The 27,611-nt window shown below is 40.1% G+C and overlaps 1 protein-coding gene across 5 annotated transcripts in view; it reads right to left on the bottom strand.

Moving 5' to 3' along the window:
* The window catches only part of arl15a (ADP-ribosylation factor-like 15a), a 212,349-nt gene that overhangs the window by 9,756 nt on the left and 174,982 nt on the right, over positions 1 to 27,611 (bottom strand). The window contains exons 5-6 of one of the 5 annotated variants that reach the window (XM_048188209.1): positions 22,856 to 22,892; positions 21,036 to 21,081 (exon numbers count right to left, since the gene is read on the bottom strand). The exons of 3 other annotated variants lie outside the window; for them this stretch is intronic. In XM_048188209.1, the coding sequence (XP_048044166.1) occupies positions 21,036 to 21,081; positions 22,856 to 22,892 (83 nt within the window). The remainder of the gene's footprint in view (positions 1 to 21,035; positions 21,082 to 22,855; positions 22,893 to 27,611) is intronic. One more of the 5 variants, XM_048188212.1, reaches the window with a different exon arrangement.

The following is a 27,611-nucleotide window of genomic DNA, read 5'->3' as shown; positions in this document are numbered from 1 at the left end:
TATATATATATATATATATATATATATATATATATATATATATATATATATGTGGTTGGCAAATTATACTTTAGTAAAAAATAAATTAAAAAATAAAAAAAATTAACAGGCACTCGCATCAGTTCTGCATGAATCATGTAAGTGACATTTTGGATTTAAAACTGCAGATGGCATAAAGGCAATGATTATCAAAGGTCACACACACACACACACACACACACACACACACACACACACACACACATACACACACACACACACACACACACAAACTCTTCAAAAAAATAAAATAAATTATTTTTTAATTAATTAAATTTATTAAGAAAGGATGCATTAAAGGTACAATTTGATATTCACAGTAAAATATCCAAAAACCACTAGGCTAGTGTTATATATTTTGTCCAGCTGATTACTAACAATATCTCTAATGTTTTCAACTACTTGTAAATCATGAGAAAATTCCCATTCTAAACAGTGACACGGGGCAGTGCAGTCGCCTGTCAATGACGTCAGTTACCCTTTGTTACCGCCTTTACTGACGTAGAAACCACATGACAACAGTGTCGTGGACAAATGCGGAAGTAGTGTCTAGCGTCCAGCAAACCACTAGCTTGCTTCAAGCTGTTCCTTATTTACTTCTTGCACATTTTATGGTGGATTGTGTTACTTATTTGTGGAACATAATTACTGTTTACCATCTGCCGCTGGTTCTGTCGACAAGGACAGCTCCCGTAAACGTAAGCGTACGGGCCAACCAAACGACCCAAGAAGAGTTTGGGACACGAGGAGAGAAAGAGCGAGGATCAATATCGGTGTTGCATTTTCTAGATGGAGAGAGCTTCGCGACAAACTTCACCTAGAAAGAGATGCCGATCTCGCTTGTGTTTTACTCGACAGGTGAGTTGTTTTGATTCGTATCTTTACAGAAAACGTATGCCATTATAACGATCAACACGATTAGTACTATGGGGCATACACGCCAAACGCGGGGCATCGCCTGATCCATAGTTTATACATTTATAAAACTTTACCTCATCCGTTAAATCCATGATTTATCTTTCCGTCTGATTGATGGCTGTTAGCGGTTGGGTAGAAGACAACAAATCCCATCATTCCACGCACCTTCTTAGCGTCATCAAACCACGCGATTGTTATTGTTTTGGTAGTGTGCCCTCTAGTGGCAGGTCCTACAAATTGTACCTTTAAATTGATCAAAAGTGACAGTAAAGACATTTACAATGCTACAAAAGATTTCTATTTCAAATTAATGCTGTTCTTTCTAATTTTCTGTTCATTAAAGAATCCTGAAAATAAACGCATCACAGTTTCCACAAAAATTTTGCAGCACCAAATCAGCATATTAGAATGATTTCTGAAGGATCATGTGACACTGAAGGCAGTAATTGCTGCTGAAATTTCAGCTTTGTGATTACAGGAATAAATAACATTTCAAATTAAAATAGAAAACAGTTATTATGGTTCATTAAATACATGCAGCCTTCTTTCAGAGACTTTTTTCAAAAACACAAAAAAAATCTTACTGACCCAAACTTTTGACAGTAATGTACATATTTTTTAAACATACGTGTATACATCTTGGTTGTTGATGTAACCCTCATTCCCTGATGGAGGGAACAGAGATGTTATGTTGAGTGATGACATTAGGGGTCATACTTGGGAAGACAAATCACTTCTGAGTAGTAGAAAAACGGCTAATGGAGAGTAGCTAGTGAGTTTTGCATGGCCGTGTCTGACTGCCGAAGGAATTCAATCCAGGGTTCACCAACTGGGGAAGTGACATGGAGGAGCATAAGATGCATTTACATCACCTTCTTAGAGGGGAATAGTACTGCAAGTGAGACACTGAGCCAGCATTTCCGCCTTTTACCTTTTTGCACCCAACACACGGGAAGAGTCCAGCTCAACCCGAAGATTGTAAAATCCCTAGAAGGTGTAGGTGTCGCCCAGCCTGCAGCTCTGCAGATGTCTGCTAGAGAGGTGCCGTGCACCAACGTAAAAAAGGAGAGCAACACTCCAGAGCATCCACTAACCAGTGGGCCAACCTCTGCTTTGAGACAGCCTTTCCCTTCTGCTGACCTCGGAAGCAGACAAAGAGCTTTTCAAACTTCGGAAGCTCTGTGTGTGGTCCATGCAAAGCGCAAATGGGACACAGCAATTTTAGGGCTGGATTTGCCTCTTTCGGGGGCACTGTTTGCAATTTCATCACCTGGTCCTGAAAATGGGAGGACTCCGGAGAGGCAAAAAGGTGTACCTGTGCATCTCTGAATCAACTCCAGATCAGCTGGAGCACCTGGGGGTGAAATCTCTATTCTCCTGTGAGTGTGAGCTGTCATGAGAGTGCGTCTTCTGCACGATTGAGCTCACCAGAGGAGGAGATGGTGGGCAAGTTGTGATGTGTAACATGAGGTTACACCGCCTTGGTGGTTGCTATACGCAACCATTGCTGTGTTGTCCATCCGGACCAACACATGCTTGCCCAGAAGCAATGGTCGTATTTGGCAGAGGGCGAGAAGCACTGCCAGCAACTCCAGGAAACTGCAGTCAAGGTCCTGTCTAGGAGCCCAAGGCAGCGTGCCTGTTGCATATAGTGCCCCCAGCCACTTCTGGAGGCATCTGTTGTGACAACAACATGCCTGGACCATTGTTTTAAGGGAACTCTGGCCTGACCAAGGGCCAAAAGTTTGGTGACAAATCTGTGTTATGTTTACACGGAGTGTGCCGTGGCACAATGCCCATTTCGGGACAGCATGCTCTTCCCCCAGTTGAACTGAAGCCCCAGATGGCTAAGCACCAGATCGCCGTGTTTGCACAACAAATCTCAAAAGTGAGCTAGAATGAACCATTCGAGATAGCCGAGATAGCTAAGAATGCACTTCCCTTAGTGGGGCAAGGGCAGCCTCTGCAAACTTTGTGAAGACACAGGGAGACAGGGACAATATGAAGGCGAGGACAGTTCGATCACTGAAAAACAATTTTGGGGCGAATGCAGGTGAGAATGTATTTCTGCATCAACATCTTGAACGGAGGCTTGTGAAGCAGGACTGCAATCTCCACACACAGGACAGGGGCATCTTTGTTTGTCACTGAGTGTAACTAGGACATTGCTGAGCCTGGGGGGACACCTGGCAAACTGAATCACATTGCCGAGTCTGACTGTCCGAATGAGCAAGCGGAATGGGCTGGGAAGCACTAGCCAGTCTCCCAGGCTCTGTGCAAGCAGCACCAAAGGGACCTGGAAAGCATTGCATCCCAAAGTAGAGGCAGTGAGTATGGTATAACTCTTACCTGGCTCCTTGGATCCTGCAAGGGAATGGCTGGAGATGCGTGAGGAAGCACTGTGTCTGTGGCAAGAAGAGGGGGGTTTGGGTGTGAAGAAGCAGTGTGTCGTTTGCTGCCAACGCACATCCGGAGACCTGGAGAGTGAGGAAACCCCTCTTTCTTTGAGAATTTGGGATTTGGCCATTGAGCCAGCAGCAGAACAAAAATAAACTTTTTTAACAAAAGATTCTCCACCCAGCTCTCCTCCGGGGGAAGGAGAAAGAGCAGTCCCCTCCATCTCCGGGTCACCTGTCTAAAGGCTGTAGGGGGCCTGAACCATGACTTTTGTTGCCTGGAGCGCAAGCATGGCTGTCAACTCTGAACCTGATTCAGCATGAGCAAACTCCACCGAAGAGGGAAGCTCCGCGTCATGTCCAGAGGACAATAGCCCTCTCTCTGACACAGCTATCGACATCTGATACTCATCCAGAGCGCCGAATGATGTGCTGAGTTGCTCATTATAGGGATCTATGCTGTCATCCGGCAGCATGATGGCACACAACACGCTAGAGGAGCGGGAGGTCTGTGGGGATTCACCAAGCGGAAGCGCTCCCACTGTAGCCCTCAGGTCTCCCAAAGTGCTTTGCACACAGGCAGCGGGGTGGGTAACAGCAGAGGAGACCGTAGCCTTTATGAGAACCGCCATGTCGACATGGTCATGTTCTCACAATGTGAACATGAACCATCCATGATCATCGTCTCAACATGCTTAAGACCCAGACATGTGAGACAGCGACCTGTCAAATGAGGACCAACTGCTCTTTTATGCTGAAGCGCCCAGGGGGGAATCACTGCACTTATCTGTGCAATACTTTGGAGATACACAGCTGAATGCGCCATAGAACTGTCCAGCCCAGAGAGATTCTTTGTTTAGCTCTTTTGTGATTGGAAAGAGTGATTGCTGTGCACAACCACTTGGCTCTGAAGCAAAAATCTGAATGAGTGAGTTGTCGGCCGGCTTATATACATGTATATCTGGATAGGAGTGGCTCAGCATGCAAATCTCACTCACCAATCTCCATTGCCCATTTTTCTACTACTCAGAGGTGATCGGGGCTCTCAAGTATGACCCCTAATGTCGTCACCTGAAATAACGTTGAACGTGACTGACAGAAAGGGAACACTGATACATGTATACACAAGTTTTTAAACATACATATGTTTTCATACACAAGCATAAATACATTCTTCAATATCTGCTCAAAGGGCACTTTGAATGGACATGATTCCCATGCAAATACCACTACATCCATGCAACTAGTAGGGGCAGTGTATTCCTTTCAAATGAAGGACACCCATTTCAGCGTCAGCCTATAATCTGTTGTCACCACAGCTAAACTGTTAAAAAAGTGAAATAATGCAGTGCAAACATGCTCTGTGTGTATAATGGAAACCCACTTTGACTGGATTAGTAAATAATTGGCAGGGTCAATGACTGGGCCTCAACCCCTGCACTGACAGCAATCCCAGCACCATTTATAGGGAAGCAGAAACTGTGACACTGCTTGTCTGGACTTAGTATATATTTACAGTAACTCATTCATTACAAGCTGGGAAAACCACACCAATAGCTAACATCTGGGCTATACAGTTTTAAATGGGTGAGCTGGCAGCCTCCTTAAGCCATCACATCCAGAATCCATCTGTGAGCACCCTCTCCAGACCAGCCCCGAACAGCCTCTCTCTACCTTAGCAGTTGGAGGAGGTCTGGGTGGTGGCACAGCAGACCACACAATGGGGCTCAGGGGGCCTGTGAAAGGAGATAAAACACCAACCACCCTCCCTTATTCCCTTCTCTGGCCCACCACTTTTTACTTTCCCAGCACTGACAGGTGAACCACAGGAGAGAAGCACAACAGAGTGCCTCTCAACACACAGCATGTAGAGAATCAAAGAGACCCTCTCAAGATGATTTAAAACACACTCTAAGATGAAGCCCCCACCCCTTTCCTGTACCTAGTGTCTTGGGACCTCAATCAGAAATCTGTGCTTACATGCAGCTTTTTTCTCTCTCTTTTTCTTGTGTGCCCTCACCTCACTGTAGTCTTGACAACAGCTTAAGCATGACAAAGTCAAGAATTGGGACGTGGGGTGGGGGATATGGGGTGACTGTTTTCAGTAAATTGAAAACATATCGAGTGAGCCCATGGATATTGATGAAGCAGGGAATTAGAGTCCAAGAACAAATGAAAGTAATGAAGAATTATACTTTTTCTCAGCGGTTCAAATCAGATCTGATGGAGTTCATATTTTATCATGTAGGACAGGTATAACACACAGTACAGAAGTACCACAACCGGTTCATATTGTTTTCCAGAATATATTAGTCACTTCAAGTACTTTAGACCCCTAAACCAAATTTATCCATTTAAACCTGCATCTGCACATTTTTCGTAAACAGACTGTACCTGATTTCTTTATTTAAAAATGATTATATCTGTGCACCAGTCAAAAACACAGTGTCAGCATATACCAAGCTATTGAGACTGGTGGATTCCCTAGAAGGTACACAGTTCTGATAGACAGACCAAGTTAGGTATATAGACATAATGACAGACAGACAGAGCTTATATTGCTGCATCTAGCATCATATTTAGATGTGCATATTACAAATGGACAAAAATACCGCAGCAGACTGTGTAGGCCAGTGAAGTTTGGTAAGCCCTCAAGTCATAAGAGTGCACTTAAAAGGGACACTATGCAACTTTTGGCCATCTAGCGGTTTAAAAACAAAACTGCATGCATTTTGCGGAAGAACATTATTTTGTTTGTGCTTTGGCTCTGTGTGACTTCACAATAGATAATGCTTTACAATGAACATATGGCAATTTATCTGTTCAATAAAATGCCTTACTCACCTGTTGAGTAATAAAAAAAAGTCATCTCCTTTTTGCTTTTACAACATTTCAAATCCCTCAGTTTTCACCATCTCCAAAAAAGCAAAGCCAAAATTAATTCTTGTCTTATTACAAGCTCTATTGCATTCTTCTTGCTAGCAGACTCTCCTCTTTTCAGTTTTTTTTTAAATGGGTGAAGCCCTGGAGGTTCGAGATTTAGCGTGCTCCATGTCAAAATTTTTGCACCAGACTGTGTACGCGTCAAAGTATCTGGAGCAACTTTTCTCTATTTATGGATATAACAAGAAATGCATGGCGAATGACATATGTACACAGTTTCCGACGAAAACCATCCCGTCAGGTCTAAAATACAAACACTTATAATTGGCTTACCATAGTGAATCGGGGTAAGACAAAAACATGTTTTGGAAAGAGAGCTGATGATGTATTGACTCATTTACATTTTGTTAATTTTGAACAAAAAAGTTACATAGTGTACCTTGTGTAGTGTAGTGTAAAGAGTTGATTTAATTCATTTTACACTTACATGTAACCATTAAATTTATCACTAACATCATCTATAGTCTTATTCAGGCATATAGCATTAGACAAAACAGTCATGGTGATGCCTTCTGAAACGGTAAACCATTCACACTCTCAAAAAAAAAGAAAGAAAAAAGCATTTGCATCTTAAACATCCCCATGCCCGAGCAGAAACAAATGCTTCTCTTAAGAATATAATTTGTCACTTTGGTTGCTCTTCAAACAGAAAAACACCAAAAGAAAAAAGATCTGGGAGAGAGAAGCCAGATTCCCAGCGTTTTATCCCTATGACTCAGCACTGAATAGAGGGTCAGGTCAGATGTGAATGGGCTTTCGGAAGTCTTGCCCTAGCCTGTAGCAGCCAGTCTTCTGACCTCGCCTGCGGGCTTGACAATGGAGAGGCGTTGACCACAAAGTGAGTCCGGCTTTTAAATACAGGCGCGACACTGAATAGAAATTGTTGACTGAATGGAGTCTCTTCCCGCCATGGCGAGGACCTAGAGGGGTCAAGGTTCATCCGTGTCTGGCAGAGACGTGTGGGAACAGCAAAGCAAGATGCCCACACAGATTGCCCGGTACCCTCCACATTAAGACCTAACCCACAGGTGGGCTGACCAGCAACTAAATGTGACAAAAGTTTGAGGCAATGAGAGGATGACTAGCAAAGACACATCAGGGGCCGTATTCACAAAACATCTTAAGGCTAAAAGTAGCTCCTAACTTGCCGATTTAGGAGAAACTCTTAAAAATAATGGGCGTGTCAGTCCTAATTTTAGGAGTCCAAAATTTTTGCTCTAAGAGTATTTCACAAAGCATTTTAGCGCTAAAACTAGCTCCTAAGCCTGTAAAACATTAGGAGTAGTCAAGAGGACTCCTAAGTCACTAAGAGCAAATCGCAAACAGTCCTAATCCACCTAAAGACACTGTACACCATTGAGACAATAGCAATAGAGCCTTGGGTGCTGAACCTTTTCTTCATAAATGCAATACATTTTGATTTATAGATTTGAATCCATGATGAGACGCCAAAAAAAAAATCTTTAACAAATAAATAAATATTGTCTGATTACCGGTGGCAAAGGTTTCACACTTACAAATGATTGAATAGATATATATATATATATATATATATATATATATATATATATATATATATATATATATATATACACAATAAGCATATTTGGTGTGCTGTCCAAGGGGATTGAGGGCTCCGAGCTTGGAATTTAGCCCAAACCCAAAGTTCTTCCCATATCCCCAGCCGAGAGTGAGGGACAGGGTGGTGGAGGGATGCAGAAAACTGTCGAAGTAACTATAGGCGAGTCGGCTCTCGTCTGTGTATATATTGCTCCTCTCGAGCTGATTAGAAAGACTGTTTGAATGTGTTTCTCCCAAATTTGTTTATAAAATGTAATTTGCCGCTTGAATTCTGCATTCTCTTGAGATGCAGACATCCAAGAGGCGGACATTTAACCGTATATACTAGTTTAATTAGTGACAATTAGCCTACATTTTAAAACCTTTATGGCAACATTTTTATTAAAAAATATTTATTTGAATAGGGCAACATTTGTATTTTAAAACCATTATTTTAATATGGAAACATGACACCTCATTCTACAATATTTCTATGATTAAATCGCTGACTCCTCCCCCATCAGCCAATCACTGTGTGGATATTCCATAGCAACGAGGTCAACCCCGCCCTTACTCTTAGCTTAAGACTTCAGTCTATTCCTTAGTAAAAGTTTGTCTCAGCAGCTTTGTGAATAGGTTTTAAGAGAAAACTCTTAGCTAAGAACTTTTACTGCTATTTAGGAGAACTCTTAGTGGTAAGATAAAATGTTTTGTGAATACGGCCCCAGGTCTTCAAATGTAGAAAGGAACGTTATACATACTGAAGGACACCTTCCTATACAGGTTTAAATGCCCCAATATACTCACAGCAAAGTTCTTTTTCGCTCTTCACTTAGCAATAAAAAAGGTCAAAATACATTTGCAGCGATATAGCGAACATCCTGACGCCATCCACACTGCTGAGAGCGGTGTTTAGTTGAATATGTGAACATGTAATATGTGCTGCGCACTTCCCTCCCAGTAACAAAATAAATACACAACAAATATGACAACAGTGAGAAAACAGAAGTTAAGAAAGCTTTTAATCCATTTTGTAATTTTTTTTTTTTTTTAACTTTTTACCATATATCATGGAAGTAATAATAATTGTCATAATAAGTAATAATAAGGCTAATAAAAGACTGTTTTTGATTGGTTTAATTCCCAATCAAATAGAGAAGAGTTATTTTAAATTGTAATATTTCACAACATTTTAGTTTGTACTGTATTTTGGTCAAATAATGCAGCTTTGGTGAGCATAAGAGACATTGTCTTCTAGTGGTTGTAAGTTAACCATTAGAAGACAATATAGAAGTAACGTGCCATGGCTATTCATTCTGCGATAGCTCGTGAAAGGCCTAACCCCAAAAGGGCCACGAGATGGTGGATTTCTGGATGTCCCACTTTCAAACAGGAAGTACAGACCCATCAGTCTACACGCAAAATGCCAGTTCTCTCACCCAACAGGGGCTGTTGTGGTTCTTTCTTAAGATCTTATTGTATTCTGGGGAAGCAAATGCTGTTTAATAGGCACTTGACTCCGAGAATGAATTGAGGGTGTACATGGCCATATTATGTGTATGTCATCGCACACTATATTTGTATCTACAGTAGAGCTGTTATCCTGTATTTAGAGGAAGTATCTGCTACGTGTAAGACTAGGGGGTATGCACACTTGCCAGAACCTGCCTGTTGACACCCTTTGTTCTTATGGGCACAGCATTTATGTCCCTTTAAATGAATGTGTTAAGACACCTCTTAAAACCACTACTTCCCCTCAAACAGGTAATGTTTTAGATGCAAGCAAACACATATGAACACTCACATTTAATGAACAACCAGCTGGGACATAGTCTTACTGGCACTTTTGACCCCGTATGCCACTTTAATCTCATCACTGCTGCCAAAAACGTGGTGAAATAGGCCAGTCTCTCATCTGATCTTTGAGTGACAAGCAGCACCTTTATTGAGTCAGACACAAAATTAAATTAAATGGGAAATCTCTCAAATTCATGCTTAGAACAGTTGAGTGAGTATGGCAAAATGAATTTCATGTTGAACTGCCACAAATGTTCCTATAAAAGACATCAAACAGTTCTGCGGTAGCTTAAACTACATGCAGTCATGTTGTTAATAGACCTTACCCATTTAAGACTCTAACACCTTATTAAAACACACAAAGATGTGAAGTGGCTAAAACAGGAAATTTGCTCTTGTACGTGCATGAGAATGTGTTTTCAATATACTCATATTACCCAAGAATATTTCCAAGAAAACTGATAAAAGTAACAAACAAAATATCTAAAATGTAAAGATTTTAAATTCTGTGGAATGATTAAAATTACATATTTTGCCAAGCATGTATTATGACAACCGTAAAGGGATAATTCTGATTCACATGATTCGATTCGAATCTCGATTTGATTATTAATTTTCGATTCATATTTATATATTGAATATAATTATACATTGTTATTGTTTAACATATTCATGTTAAGAAAAACAAGAATGTCCACCTGCTCAGGTGAAACTTGGCTCCTGAGTCTGATAAAAAATAAGGCCGGCTGCAGAGAAAATGCAAGACAAAAAGCTAATGTTTGTGTTAAGTGAAGTTTCTTACAGTGCTTTGTGTTTTCTGGTCTTATACCCATCTTCCTCGACGAAACTTAAAGGAAGCATGAGTCTCAAAATCATTTTCCTATCAGATAAGTTATCTTCTCTGCTCGCTCGGGGGTACAGCTTACCTGTAGTTGTGAATGCAGCGATGGACAGTTGTCTTTCCTCATCCGACTAGTCAATAACGATGGATCTATGTTGGGATTTCATGTGATTTCTCATTGTGGTGGTAATATTATGATAACTCAGTTTCACCTGGCAATGTCTGCACACAACATGTTTCATTTGATCAAAAGTTAGTAAGATCAAAGTAATTCCAAATTTCGCTGTGCCTAGAGGCAGATGACAACGTTCCCTTTCGATACTACACTCATACTGTGTCAAATGTCTTATTATACATAAGATGAGACACATATGGGGAAAACTCTTTTTTTTTAAGCCTTTCTGAAGCCTTTTTCAATCATGCAGTGAAACTGCACGGCCATTGGTTCGAAGTTAAAGTAAACAAACCAATGATGGCACGGCAAAGCTGCACAAGCCAATGGTGAGCGAGCCCGATCAAACCCGCCAAAAGGGGTGGGGTATCAGGCTATATCAGTGGCCATCTCACCATGGCAAATCGATTCATTCTCCTTCAGTGACACGGATATCATCTCTTCGCCTCGCCTCTGCTTGTTATGAGAAGTTATGAGAAGCTGCCTCTTTTGGACGAAGCAGTGTCCGCACATCTGTGCCCGCCCGCCACCACTGGATGGAAAACGAAGGTTGCCCACCCATCCAAGCCCTGCCGCACTACGTCGGCCCTTGCTGGACGGGCATACTCATCGGTCGGCCAGGCAGCTTCTGCATTTCACACCATGGCGGTACTCCAGGTGAATAGCCCGGAAAGCTTCATAATAGTCTGGAAATGATGGCGGTATATCAAGCTCTCCAAGCCTTCCTTCCTCTCCTGGTGGGACACCACGTCTTGGTTAGATCAGACAACATGACGATGGTGTCCTTCATAAATCACCAGGGTGGGCTTTCTTCAAAGCCCCTCTTCACTCTAGCGAAAACCATTTTAGAGTGGGCCCAACGCAACCTGCTCTCACTGAGAGCAGCGCATGTACAGGGTGTACTGAACACAGGGGCGGACATGTTGTCTCTGAACAACCTTCCCTCAGAGGAATGGTCGCTCCACCCCCACACAGAAAATTTGGGATGTCTTCGGGAGGGCAGAGGTCGACCTCTTCGCCTTGGAAGACAATTATCATTGCCCAATATATTTCTCAAAAACCAGGTGTTTAATGTCTTAAACACCATCTCACAAGCTAGAGCTCCGTCAACAAGACGTCTCTACTCCCTGAACTTTGCCGCCTGGTGCACGGCCCGCGGCGTGGATCCATTGACTTGAGACATATCACAGATATTGTCCTTTCTTCAAGACTTAATGAATAGAGGCCCTACTCCCTCTACCCTTAAGGTCTATGTCACAACTATAGCAGCCTCTCATGCTTCTATAGCAGGGCAGTCGATAGGGAGAAACAACTTGGTTGTTCGTTTCCTTAAGGGATCCAGGAGGTTGAACCCTCCCCGTCCCCTCATGGCTCCTACCTGGGACCTATCTGTGGTTCTTAGAGGTCTTAAAGGTGCCCTCGAATCAAAAATTGAATTTTCCTTAGCATAGTTGAATAACAAGAGTTCAGTACATGGAAAAGACATGCACTGAGTTTCAAACCCCATTGTTTCCTCCTTCTTATATAAACCTCATTTGTTTAAAATACATCCGGAGAACAGGCGAATCTCAACATAACACCGACTATTACGTAACATCAGTCGGGGACTCCGCCCCCAATATTTGCATATGCTCATGAGCCAGGCCAGGCGGAACCGCCCAGCGGAATCATCGGAAGTTCTGCAAGCAGAGTGAAGAAACAAGCCAAGCGAGGATAACAGCGAAAATGGCAGATCATGGAAATAAATGTTATGTTCCAGGCTGTGAAGGGGATGTGAAAACTTTTCATAGTCTTCCTCCAGAAAAAAACTGTCAAAAGGCATGGCTGATGTTTATCTATAACCGGATACCGGAACAATTTAACTCAAAGTTGTTAGTTTGCTCTGCCCATTTCACCACGGACAGCTTTTCTAACCTGGGACAATATCAAGCAGGCTTCGCTCAGCGTTTGACACTGAAGAAAGGGGTAATTCCAACTATATTCCCGCAAGCAGTAAGTAGTGCTTTTATCCACATCTTGGCTGTAGAAACTATTTCTGATTAAATGTAAAGTTTCTTAGTGAGCTAACAACATTAACGACCATGTACCCAGTGTTGTCTAGATCTAATGCAAGATGCTAGTACAGTAACAAATAGCAAAGTTTACGTAACTACTATTAACGGTGAGGTTAAAATTTATTACTGTCTTTGTTATATAAATCTATAACATAACCGTAGATACATATGCCAATTCTCTTTTGTCGGATATAATTATAATTTGACCTATATTTAACCAACAACACATTACACCGAAGCTAACTATGTTAGTTTATTTGCTTACAGATAGCTACAGATACTCGATCCTTCTAGCTAACTTTCTACACCGTTCAAACTGAAACGATAGTCATTTGACAAGACATTTAGTCACTTTTTTTCAAATATTTTTATTTTTGAGAACTTGTATGACTTGTATGCGTACACCTGTGGAAAAAGATATTTATAGACGATGTAAGTTTTTGTTACTAATAGCTAAATCGTAATCACACTACGGCAGCTGAGTAGTAAACATGACACTGCTTTTTTGGAATGTCTTCTATGCTTTACTTTGGTTGGCTAAATAAATCAAATTTAAAATCATATCGGTAATGTCAATATATTAGAAACAAATTTTCGTTCGTTGTTTAGAGTTGTTATTGCAAAGTGAAGAAGCTATCATTGTAAAACCATACAGCGACACATTATTACAATTATTTTTTTTACAATGCTAAAAACAAAGTTGCAAATACTGACGTTATGAGTTATAGTGTAAAGTTAACGCTATATGCTAGTTCCATTGACGTAACAGTTACGTTTTGCAGGTGCATACTGAAAATAAAGACTAACTTACCACTCAGAAACGTCTATGGCCAATCGCAACAAAATTGGTTGTTCCTCTACATCTGCATCTTCGTCAGAAACAGGCTCAAACATATAAGGTTGAATACCAAAACTCTCCATCGTTCACGCCGTACAGTACAGATTTGTTCGCTATCAGTGTGAGCTACTGGAAGGAGCCGAACAGTGAAACAGCCAATCAGAGCGGAGCACCATATTACTATTCATGAGCCTTCCAAATAAGGCAAAAACAGACCTTTTCATTCTAGGGGCTATTTGTGGGGTTATAAATGGAGCTGTAAAACCATATCTGGACAATTTTCGGCCATAAAAAAGCCACATACCCTCTATGTAGATATCAGGGAACAATTTAAAATGTTTTTTCAAATCACTCAAGGGCACCTTTAAAGGCCCTACCTTTGAGCCAATCCAGACTGCCGACTTACGTCCCCTGTTTCTGAAAACAACTTTATTGCTAGCTTCAGCATCGGTTAAGCATGTGGGAGATTTGCAGGCACTCTTGGCCTCCTCGTGGGCATGGTCCTGTGGCGTTTCAATCGCCGATATCCGTGTGGTGGCTGGCTGGGCCTCGCCGTCTACATTTGTCAAGTTTTATAACCTGGACGTTCCTGCGCTTCGGACACAGGTCCTTTCTGCATAAGCCTCACCGCTATGACTAGGTTATGTTTTTCTGTTATGTCCCTGACCATGTCTGGGTATAACTACATTTTATTCCCACTATATGCATCCTAGGCCCTGCTGGCGCCTTGGCTCTATGGGATTGGGAGGATGACTACAGCCTTTCAGTCCCCGTTGTCTGGGCCGTCCTATCCTATAGGTATCGAGCAGGCTCGCTCACCATTGAGTTTACTTTAACTTCACAAACCAATGGCCGTGCAGTTTCATTGCGTGATTGAAAAAGGCTTCAGAAATCTGAGAAAAAAGGAGTTTTCCCCATATGAGTCTCGTCTTATGTATAATAAGACATTCGACGCAGTACTCGTTCCGTATCTAAGGAAACCGAGGTTACTTCAGTAACCGAGTATGTTTTGTCATCAAATACAATCAACTTGTTTACATGCTCCACAGTGCCACCCAATCCATTTAGTTTGCATGCTTGGGATTAATCATGGATTCACTGCATTTATAGCCAGCAAAAAAACATGTAGCATAAATCAAATAGTATTTTTATTACTCAATTAATTACATCTGCCCCGCTATATCTTAACTCGCTACTTCAGACTTACGCACCCACCAGAAACTTGCGTTCTGCAAGTGAATGGCCCTTTGTGGTGCCATCACATAGGGGCACAAAATCACTCCTGGTTGGTGGAATGACATACCACGCTCTATACGAGCAGCTGAGTCTTTAGCCATTTTCAAAAAAATGCTAAAGCTCTCATGTTGATTTGATTGATTCTACTACTCTCATTTGTAAGTCGCTTTGGATAAAAGCGTCTGCTAAATGACTAAATGTAAATGCACATATAATTACAAATAATTATTCGACTATTTGTGCACACCCCTAATTTAAAGTCACAATTGTGAGAAATAGTTGCAATTACGAGAAATAAAGTTGACATTACCTTTCTGTTTTTTATACTCTGACAAGCTTTGACACCTTTGTCTTCCTTTAGTAGATGATACTTCTACTTTGGAGCTTTTTAACATCAAAAGGACATCTGAATGTGACAAAACTACAAAGGAAAATGTACAAGAACACTTGCTTTGTTGTAGGCATTTGGCAGTGGTAGCAAACAGCATTGAATGTTGCTTTTAATGTGGGTGTGGTGTTCTTGGTAATGGTATGATAGACATGATTGACTGGATTACGTAATGCACTATTTCCCGTATTTCCATTGGCTGAGGCCCGACCTATTTGAGAGTTTTTTTATTATTGAACAATGACCTCATTTGAAAATGGCTGCCAAAATACCTTTTTGGAAAATATCTTAATTACAGAGAGAGACTGACTTGGCTGTGTGCTCATCTTAGCGCACGACTCAATGCAAAAGTGCTCTCTGCATACTGACATCTGCTGAATTACTCTAAATAACTTGAAATCTGGCAGCATGCTCTAGCTCTTTGAAACTACGACAGTACTGACTAAATTCTATCGATACAGCCCTGATAAAAATCACAACATACTCCCTCATGGCTCCATCAGGTGCGTGTTCATAGAACAGGAGCGAGATGAGGAAAGTCACCAAGTTGTCGCTGGTGTTAGCAGCAGCAATGATTTGCACAACCTCAATGTTTATAGAGAATCAAAGCTGGCCAGCCTCTCTTCCCAGGACACCAACAAAATCACAGCACTTTCCTTCCCTGAAAAATAGTCTGTACAAACAAAACAAATCTGGAGAGGATAACGGCTGTAGCCCACCATGCTTTGGACCATCCCTGAGACACATTCAAACCAAGTAGTCCTTTGAGAAGTGGTTTGTTTATTCTCTTCTTTTCTTTTCTCTTATGTCTTCCCTAGTGAGACAAACAGTTTCATAAAGTAATGTACATTCAATGTTACTTTACGATACAAATGTACTCTGGGTGGCAATACAAAAAAGGCTTTAAAATGCATTTCAAATGTTTTGTTCCTGTTTGTATGCCACACATTACTACTAAGTGATAAATTCTGAAGTCTTTAAGGTCAATATGGTCAAAAAGGACAGAAATTAAGAGATTGGCAAATGATGGAAACTTGTTGAAGTAAATAAACCAATTTAGGTAATGACTTCTCTGTATGACTGTTATATAAGCTCCCAAATCACATTCTTGCAAATTATTTTTTAAATATTTATTGTAGTACTTTTTGATTTAGCTCACAACACAAACACATGAGACACATATAATATAACTCATATATAAATCAATTAGGTCAGAGTAAACTTTGCCTATAAACCTAACGATAGGTCTTCAGATTAAATCAACCCAGTAAACTGCTAAAGTTTTCTTGTATAATCACTTGGTTTCAGTATCCAACAGAACATTCTCCAATCCCTCTCACTGCAGTCAGACTTTGCTAAAATAATAGACCCTTTTCACATTTCCGGGTTTCTCAGAAGCGGAAGTCGTCATAGTTGGGTAAAATTCTATAGCGGTGAATGAGGGAATACATTAAATATATTTTCCATAATAGTGTTTTTGTTGCGTTTCTGGTATCTTAGAAAACTCACAACGAAGGTAATAGCGGAAAACACAGTCTTTAATCCAACAGGAGAGCATAACGGGTTACACCAGTAACATCTTACATTTTACAATGACTGACAAAGAACACAGAACAGGCAGGAACTTAAATACACAGATAATGACTACTAAACGGGAACAGCTGACGAGACTTAATTAGAAACCATAATGACTAATGAGGACTAATGCAGACAAGACAGAACAGAGGTAAACAGAACATACACGTGACATTATGCCCCCCTCGGAAAGGCGCGTCCTCGCGCCGTAACAAAGTCTATAAAGAGAGAGGGCGGAGGCTTCGGTGGAGGGCGTGGAGCTGTTGACAGACAGCAACCTGGAGGAGTAGACCACAGGCACCATGGTGAAGTTGACGGTGGGAGGAGCTAGGGTGAGATCCAGACTGCAGAGGCGGACGAAACCCTGGAACCAATCAGCGGTGACGGTACCATGGTTAGTGGAGGCGGCGGCGCCAGCGGAACATAGCGGCTGACGGACCTAGGCGACATCGCAGGCCTTGAAGCCTGGCGCTGAGCTGCTGGCTCGCGGGACCGAGGCGATGACAGGGACTCGGATGACCGGGGTGACGATGGGGCGAGCGAGCATGACAGGGAGGTCGGAGGAAGGGAGGAGCCCGATGACGCTGTAGGGGTGCAGGGTTCCCGGAAGTCCGTAGCGGAAGCTGGGCGTCGACCACCGGAGGCCAACCTGGAGTGACGAGTGAGCCCAGCGGAGCATCTGGACAGACGGGCAACGGAAAAGTTGAGGGAGCGGTGAGCCGAAGCGATGGTGACGGGCTGACGGGTCGAGATGGAGATGTGGGCCTGGAGGCCCAAAGTGGAGGCGGGGACTCGGTCTCAAGCCAAGCTGATGGAGGAGATGCCGGAGGCGAAGAGGATGAGCCGCACAGTGTGAGCGGCGGGGACAGAGCAGAGGAGCTTGATGACACCCGTGGTACCAACAGATCCTGGGGACTGGCCGTGACCAGTGATGGAGACGGGATTAGGAAGTCAGGCAGGGAAACGGACAGAAGATCTCCGGACGGGACCGGAGCATCCAGATAACCGGACGGGACCGGTGAGGAGGAAGATTCAGGGGTGGGGACTTGGGTGGGAATTGGATCCGCGGACCACAGATCAATCAGGTCTAGATCTGCTTCTGGCTCTGCGATGGACTGACCCACTTGCATCGACTCCGGGGCTTTGATGTTCTCCGGTCTTGAAACGACCTCGGGCTCGCTGGCTGAGGGAAAGAGGCCGTCGTTGTGGAGGGTCCAGACCAGGTATTCCAAATACGGCCTGCTCTCCGAGAGGAGGAAGAAAAGCAGCGCTGGTGAGTCCATCTTCGTTACTCAATTTGAGGGTCAGTCATTCTGTTACGTTTCTGGTATCTTAGAAAACTCACGATGAAGGTAATAGTAGAAAACACAGTCTTTAATCCAACAGGAGAACATAACGGGTTACACCAGTAACATCTTACATTATACAATGACTGACAAAGAACACAGAACAGGCAGGAACTTAAATACACAGATATTGACTACTAAACGGGAACAGCTGACGAGACTTAATTAGAAACCATAATGACTAATGAGGACTAAAGCAGACAAGACAGAACAGAGGTAAACAGAACATACACGTGACAGTTTTCACATCTTTCAAAAAGAGGAAAAAAATAGAGAGCGATTGATAACGGCAGTCAGAAGAGAGAAAGATGTCATTTTTACCGTCACTCCCATAGCCGCTGTATTAGAAACACCCTCACAGCAGCGTTAACTAGTTTTCTGTAGTTTGATGCAAAGGTAATATAATACTAAGTATAGTGTTATAAATGTACATTCGTTTTAAAAAAAATTAAAATATAAAAAACTTTGCAGGATATACGATATTGATGACCGATAAAACACGTCATCACAATCTGTGAAAAAGCTCTATTCCCAACAAATTAACTTTTCGATAAAATTAGGGTGAATAAAGTTAAAGTAGGGAACTTTGTGTATATTTTTAAAACAAAACCAAAGACAAATTATCAGAAAGTGGCTCTCCTTACCAGTGTTCACTCTTCCTTTTGAACAAAGATAATAACAATATTGTAGTGCTTTTATTAATTTTGAATCATATCAAAGTTATGACATATTGACGTATAAATTAGTAGTTCTGCTAACTACTATTGTTTAGAACAATGTATTCAAATATCATCTTTGAATATTAGTATAAATGGCAAAAACAATATAATAGAAATTGTGCTACTAATAATTTCACTACAGTAATTAAAATATTTCAATAACATTATTTTGGTGTCTGACCAAGTAAAATACTATTTTCTCCAATATTTAAATATTACAGGGGAAAAAATTATTTGAAGGTATTAATGTTTTTATATTGCATTCACTTACCTAGACTGTAAGAATTCATTAAACAATATATAATTATAGAGACAAAATCCAGCATTTCAAAGGATGAATCCATGATAGTGTTGGACAGCATTTTTGGATCCCTACCTGCCAAATGTCCAACACGTCCCTCCCACCCATAGAGTCAGTGCGGACCACTAGCGTCACATCTGACACTGACACACACAATGTGCGAGACAACTGACGGAACTTTGATGGCTTTTTTGGAATCTGTGTGTACGATGAGTAACTGAACATCACCTCACACTACAAGATTTGAAGGTTCACAATGTACAAACGGAAACAAAGTTACTAAATGACAATCAGTCTATGACCAAGTTGGCCCCAAGTTTCTATTATCAGATACCCGCCTGCAAAAAACCTGCTAGATAGAAACATAAAAAATAACTTGAGAATGTATTAGATGCCATTTCTTGATATTTAAGATTTTTTTTTAAATCTATTCTATTTCAAATAAATGCTTTTCTTGAACTTTTTATTTATCAAAAAATCCAGAAAATAAAATGACACCTGACACTGATGTGTCTGTCTTGTCCTTGTGTTTTACTGTATTTTAAACAAATCTCATCAACCCTAAACTTTTAAATAGTAGTGTATACTGTTCAGTTGCACATCTTAAAGGGATAATTCACCCGAAAATGAAAATTCACCCTTGTGTAATTACATATACTTCTGGTCCCTGAAGGTACTCTTTGGGGTTTGAGGAGAAAATACTTTACAAAGATCTTGGCATTTCTAACTTATTTCTGACCATGGTACATGATCTTTTAAACATATATTATATTATAATGTTCTTGTTTACACTGTTAAAGAGTTGGATTCTCATGCTAAAGATGGCCAAAGTTTCAAAACATGAGTTGAACGTATGACGGAGTATTTCTGTGCCAAAAATACTCTTCCAAATCCTCATAAACTTTGCAGTCTTTTTTTCGAGTATGGGGCTGTGTGACATCAAGAAGGAATTCCTTGTACGGGCTCTTCTCCTGGAAGAGCGTGTGTGCACACATCGACCAGAGCGAGAGAGCAAGAGCACGCCCATCAACGCGTGCTCAGCTTCACGGAAGTTGTCGGCAGCGCTGCACAGATCACAGGACTTCACGAAATCAACAATGTCACCAAAGAAGTGTGTTTTTGGTTGTGAGGGAAAGATAACCTTGCTTCCCAAAGAAGCCAGCGTGGAGCTGAGAGTTTTGTGCTCATGCATTACATTGATGCGCTCTTAATATTTATATAACCATAGAAACTGATAGTTGCAATCACTTTTTTATTGGTTAAAATGAATGGAGAATATCTCATGTTTTCTGTGTCTGTTCGAGCCCTCAGGATCAGCGCTTATGGTTTCATAAACAAGGCCCAGTTCTACATTGGATTTACAGATCGTTTGAAACTGAAAGATGGAGCGGTCACAGTGGTAATGATCCCAGTCATGAGTCGGAACCGCAGGTGCTGAGTAAAACTGCTTCCAATGTCTGTTTTGTTGGCAATAGGTGCCTAAGTGCATATAATGTAAACAACACAAACGTAGTGAATTCATAAATTCATTATTCATCATTCACTATACGCTATATTCATTATATTCATAGTGATTCAAAAGTTATCCTGGGATAATGCAATGGTGTATTGTGCGTGTTTAAATACATTTGTTTAGCTGACCATTGATAGCTTGCAGACGATCGCTACGCAAAAGCTGCGCGTGCTTGTCACTCTTTAGCTCTGCTCACACAGCACGCCTCCAGGAGCTCGGCTGTTTTCGGAAAGACTCAGTACAGCTTGTGTATCTTTTATAAATATGATAAAACTAAAGACTTTTTGGAGATATGAAGGATGCACTACTACTCTCTAGGTACTCAAGATTAACATGAGATTGGCAGAAACTGTGCGTGATACCCCACCTTTAAAATTTAAGTTATGAAGTATTACTTACTGATGACCTCTGGGTTGGCTGAGAGTCTGGCTGGGGGTCGCTGAGTCTATAAAGGTTGAAAACCCATAGTGTAAGCTACTACATATGTAACTAACATGAGGCTCAATTCATTTTTCATTGTCATCATTAGAGAAGGGAGAAAGAACAAAATTCATTTTAGGAATAATTTTTTATGGCCATCATGGTCATCCACATCTTCAACATAAGAAGAGGAACTATGCAGAGAGAAAGAAGCCCGTTAGTTCAAAAAAACTTGCGGATCTGACTCACTAACACTGAACACTAGAGCTGCCTGCCACTCAATCCCACTCAAAATGGCTTCGACAAAAGGGCCTGTTTACGCAGGCCTAGAATGAGAAAAGGATAACCTATGAGGGCTGGAGGCCAGGGTGACACAGGCAGAACAAAGACATCTGATTTGGCTGCATTCATCTCAAAAAGGTCTTTTCCCACTATGAAGATGATCACTGAAACTTATATTTTAACAATATTTTGGTTGTTGTGAAAGAGGAAAAACCCTGAGGCCCGGATACATGTTGCACTGAATGTTCCCCACTGAGTGTGTATGAATGTGTTAAACAGGATTTAACACATTCATACCCCCCCCCCCCCCCATCTTAAACCTATCAACGGCAGAAGATTTTCAGAATAACAGTCTCTTTAGAAGATGTTCATCAAAGATGTTTCATCCCACCCCCCCAACCAACAACTGAAGCCTATTAACCGATTAACCATTAACATTTAGCATTGCTAGCCTGTTTATTATCAAAATAAAATACAGTCAACCAAAAATAAAAAGTTAAATTGCTCAACTGAAATAGTCCATAGTACGATCTTTGCCGTTCAGCGCGAGCACCGCCCCACTGTGGTGTTATGACAAGCATATTTCTAGGCATGTGAAGGATGATGTTTTACGTTGATATTGGAACACAAGTGATGTACAAAGCCTAGTATACATAATAAATAACAGTTTAGCATCCAAATATGGAAACATTTGGATTCATGCCGAATGAGAGGGGTAGGCTACGTGAGCCCAACGCCAGCTTGTTTCAGTTTTGCTTTAAATGAATAAGTTTTTGCTTGACATTTATATAGCTACTTTTATTTTTCATTCTTCTTCTGTTCTGAAAAACTTTTATATGCGTAGCATTTTTTTAAATCGTGCAGCCAACATTTTCAAAATATCTTGAAAAATTACTTTAAAAATTACTTAAATTACCTTTTAAACCATTTAAACGTTAGTATTAATCGGTCAAAATTCTTACTGTCGGTTAACTTATGAGCATCACTACTTCAGACTTTAGCCACTTCATTTAGAGCAATATTCAAAAAGAAAGCAAGAGATTGACTAGCAGACATCCCTAAGAAGGCTTCACTATGAAATCACAATTTTCAGCTTTTAGACTTCAGTGTCACATTATCCTTCAGAAATCATTCTAATACGCTGATTTAGTGCTCAAGAAACACTTCACACTATTATCAATGTTGAAAACAGTTGTGCTGCTTAATATTTTGGTGGAAACCATGATACATTTATTTTTTCAGGATCATTTAATGAATAGAAAATTCAAAGGCATTCTAAAATTCAAAACAGCATTTAAAAAAAAAAAAAAAAAAAAAAAACTTTTTGTATCAATGCAAGTCATTAATGTTTTATTTAATTCATCCTGGCTGAATACAAATATTAAAAAAAATACTACTGAGTATTTGAGTCAATCAAATACCTGCATTGTATTCATAGCACATAAAGCACCTCAGACAAAATTTATCAGATTATCCAATTTGTATGATGAAAAACAAAATTGTCATCATTTACTCACTGTCATGTCGTGCCAAACTTGTATGTCTGTCTGTCTTCTGTGGAACACAAAATAAGATATTTTGAAGAATGTTTCAATTGTTTGTCCACAAAATAAAAGTCAGTGGCATCCAAAACAACACACACACAAAACATGAACATGAACAACATGAGGGTGAGTAAATTAATTTTCATTTTTGGGTGTAAGAAACACTCTATAATCAAAGCATACTCAAGTGGCAAGCAAATAAAAACATTATTGCGATTATTTAAAAAAAAATAAATAAATAAAAAATCCAGCGTTAAAATCTATGACCAATAGAGAAAAGTAAAAGAAAATGTTGTTTTTAATTCATAAACCATAGACATGTGACAAACAACCAGACACGTAACAGAAATGAAACTAAAAATGAGTGTTGTGCTACTCCTAGACATGTCTCATGCCAGTGTTCAAATGAAACTCACGCCACTGCTAGATAATACTGTGCTCAGCATACGAGGACAACATCCTGCTGGTAATATCATCTGAGGTTCTTAAAGTGGCTTTTTTTCTTACAGACTAAAAAATGAACATTATATATGCCCCAGAGAAAAAGCGATTCCAATTACAGGTAACCCTACACTAAAGTGTATGGCAGACAACAGAAAACATGTCTCTTACAGGATAAAAGAGAAAATGCTTAGTCGAAGGACAATCATCTCAGTTACTTCAATGCAGCAAATGCCACAAGTAGTGTATATGATCTAAATGTACATTAAAACGTAAGATGGCTCAAGCCAGCTTGCTAAAAAGCACGGGTAAGTGTCTGCTTTTATCTTTGCGAAGACTTTTAATTTGATATTAAAAAAAATCCATGACTTTTGGCTTTTGTTGGACATGTTCAGACGATTTTAATTGCAGGAAGGGATACAAAGTGTTCTGTGGCCTAGTTACAGTGATTAGAAAGAGAGAAAAAAGGATGGAGACACAACGATACTGGCATCAATAGCTTGACTGCTCTGAAACGCTGCCTCCAAAAGGTGTAGCTGAGTGATATGTTGGTTAGCTTTATCAAATAATTGGCCTGCAGGGTACAATGTCAGAACATCCTTTAATGCACAATAGCAGCCTTCAACCCCCTTGTATTGCTTGCACTGTGCCTGAATTACAAGCGGTCATAACATCTTAAATTTTCTGAAAAACAGACAATTACCAGGATGTATAATATTACAAGAACTATTGTGGAAAGGAAACTCAACTTTCCTTTGAGTGAGAGCACCTGGAATACATATGCTCTGCCCCAGAAAGCATGTGTCATGGGCAGCCTGTACAAAACACAAAGCTTACATTGAACAAAGAACAAATCTGAAAATGCTAAATGGTTAAATCTCTTTGGCTCGCAGAAGCATACAAACACAGACCTGTGGGTATTCACTGTGGGTAATAATGGCTGTGTTTTCAGCCAAAACACAGAGCTCTGGTGGTGGACATCAGTTTTGTGTCTGGGTGGCCTGTCTGGGTACAAATGTTACTTGGTACAATCTAAACTCAGCCAAGCACCAGAAAAATTGTATTCAGATCAAAATGCTCCACATTTTTCACACTACAAAGAAAAATCTAAGAAAGAATGTGTAAAGTAGACTGTACCCACTACTGAGAAAACAGCAGGGGGGTCATCAAAAACATATTCTAGTATGAACCAGATGGCATAGTTATGGAATCTTTCTACCATCAGCGGACAAAAATTGCCCCCTTAAGTAGAGCAGCATCATAAACAACACGCCATTCAACAAATGTGTCACAGATAGCAGGTCCAGTCCAGTGTTATTTTAGAATTATTTATATACTATCATTATTATTTATATAATATTTATTATTACTTTGAATTAGCTTTTACTTTTATATTTTCAGTTTTCATTTAATTTAACACAGTCGACCTAAATGTATTAAAAATGTGCAATTAATTAATTGATTAAAATTAAATGAATGGATGACACAATATGAGCAAATACAAGGATAGATGCTTTGTTGACAGAATGAACCATTGGTGTCATTTTTAAAAATTATCTTTTTTGTGACAGACTGTAACTGAAGCTTCAAAAAACAAACAAACAAAAAATGCAGCAAAGTACAATAAAGTTTGTAAAATATTTCTATCTTTCTTTTGTGAAAGATTAAGGATGTTTATGTATATATCTACTTTTTGTCATCTAAAGCCAGATTCAAAGTAACAAACTTACACTATACAATATGATTTACAAAGCATTTCTGTTAGAAAACTATGACTTAAAGTAAACTTATGCTTTTAGTACGTGTTCTTTGAATAAAGTGATTTCCAAGAACATTCACATCATTGACCCAGTTTACTTTCTTACTACATCTTCCTGGTGTTATTTATGAACAATCTGTGGAAACAAAACATAAAATAAAAGATGAATCACTGAAGACGAAATGAGTGAGCTAAGTACAAATGTTATTAAAGTTTAAATATGATTGCAAGATTAAAGAGGAAAGTGGAGAGATAGTTGCTGTATGCAAGTAGGAAAAATGATCCTAATGTTTTTTAACCTGCATGAGTGAGAGCCCAGAGATGAAGGAACAAGGTGGAGTATCCAGCCATAGCAGCTGAGCTGGGTTATATAGTTTGATTAAAGACTAGTATCAGGGTAGGGTTAAAGTCAGCAATTTGGATGCTAAACAGGAGATGGCCAATGGGTTAAAGTTTTGACTGACAAGAGGAGGAAATCCCTCAGGCTGAAGTGAGGCTCTGTTCCAACTAGAACAACCAACATTAAAAGACAAAAATGTAAAAGCCCATTCTAAAGGACAAACTAACTTAAAGTCACAATTTAAAACAAAAATAAACATAAGACTTTTTGAGTCCAATAATCATCCACATTTTTCATTAATCTACATGATATTTAAGACCCTAAAGAGACCCTGCTATGGTAATAATCCTGTACTCAGCTCTCAGATTTTCTAATTTCTTTCCAGATTTTTCTTTCTTCCTTCCTTCCTTTAATAATAAATTGTAAGTCATTATAAAATCATGTGTGACAGAAAATGATTGCATATATTTACATTTTTCATGGCTACTGTATTAACTTCAGTGGCTAATGAAATGCTGAGGATACCCAAACAAACAAGAGGGAACTGGATTAATAAAAATAGCAGAATGAAAATGGCAATCTCTGACAAACCTGAATGGATCATGAATCATCAGGTCATATTCCAGTAACCACCAATAACCACACTTTGCACAAAAACTACAGTAACATCTGAGTTGTATTTTAACCTCACACATTTCTACTTCCACTACTACAACTGCTATACTACTACTTCTAGAAACAGCAAGCAGCAAGAACATGAACAAGTTAATATAGAGTAACTTACATTTCAGACAAAATTGGTCAGTTAGTTCTTCTCCTCCACACAAAGTCAAAAGAAACCAAAGCATCAAGCTTTGGGTGTCGCCAAGCAACAAACAATATGAAACCCCATATGAGAGTAGAGCAGAGTGACAGATTTCTCATCGTCTGTAATCACTCAACTCCAACTCCACTTCTGGTTTTCCATTTCCCACTACTCACGTTTTGCCTTCACTGGTGAGAGAAACCCCACTCTGAACAATCCTGGAGCGAGGAGCCAAGACTAACCAATCTAAGTCATTACTTGATTAGCAAAGGAATGGGTCAGGACACACACCATTTTTATCATTACAGGTGAATGCAGAAAGCATCTTCAGCATCTTCAGAGTTTCAGATGTTCATGAATGATTTGAAGAATAAACTTAGAAAAGGTTTTAATGGGACTTCCAAACGTTTGTTCTACATAACATCTCTTCTAAGGTATGTGTGTTTGCAAGTCATTGTACAGGGATTCAGGTGTGGGCCCCCAGGCATCTATTTATCTTACTAAAGAAGTCATCACATTCAACCATGTAATCAGGTATGCGCCCAGAGACAGGCTTACTGATAGCACTTGTTTACTGGCATCTGCTTTGGATATCTGGCATTAATGTAACGCACAGGGTATGGCAGATGTGGGTTGAGTAGTTTCAAACAAGTCTTTCAGAGAAAGAAATGTGATCAAGAAAACCCTAGTCTTGATGGATTAGAGGCATTTACAGTAGAAAAGTTTCAATGCGCAGGATACCATTACTTTTAAAAGCATGTGGTTACATTATTGAAAGAGCTGTCAGACTGAAGTAAAAGACAAAGAGTTTCAACCACTCAACATATCCCTTAAAGATAATAACAATGCTTTAAGCTGCACATTGTGTTGTGGAGATAAAAGACGGATTCTTCTGTTAAACAAATTTGTCTTGATTTGCAGGTGCTGATATTTCAAAAATGTCCTAGTTGGATCTGGGTAATGATGGACCACATCTAAAGATATGTCTGTATGTTATCATCCGCTGTCTACTGAAACACTTTAGCTGATGCTATTGCAAGCGTTATTGCTAATCCTTACAACTTCACCAAAACAGCAGTTCAGTGATGTTTCTTTTCCTGGTATGGAGTTGTTTTATCTTATGCTTATATTACTTGAGGTAACATTTAAATTTACATGTCATACATGAATAGTGTAATACGGCACTAATAAAGGCCTACTTCCAAAGCCAAAAGGAGTGTTGAGTCTAAAGCTGAAACCTGGTCCTTTTATAAGACAGTGTCTGACTTTCCAGAAGATGTTTCCAACACGGAGAAGTCTAGTCATAAGGACAAGTCCAGACACATATCCTGGGCACTGCCACTTTAGAACGCTGTGGCTTAATTCTGGGAGTGAAGTGCTCATA

The sequence above is a fragment of the Megalobrama amblycephala genome, linkage group LG4 (assembly GCF_018812025.1).
Source record: "Megalobrama amblycephala isolate DHTTF-2021 linkage group LG4, ASM1881202v1, whole genome shotgun sequence".
Classification (NCBI taxonomy): Eukaryota; Metazoa; Chordata; class Actinopteri; order Cypriniformes; family Xenocyprididae; genus Megalobrama; species Megalobrama amblycephala.
The sequence above is the reverse complement of the archived record's forward strand: the minus strand, read 5'-3'. Positions and strand labels throughout refer to the sequence as shown.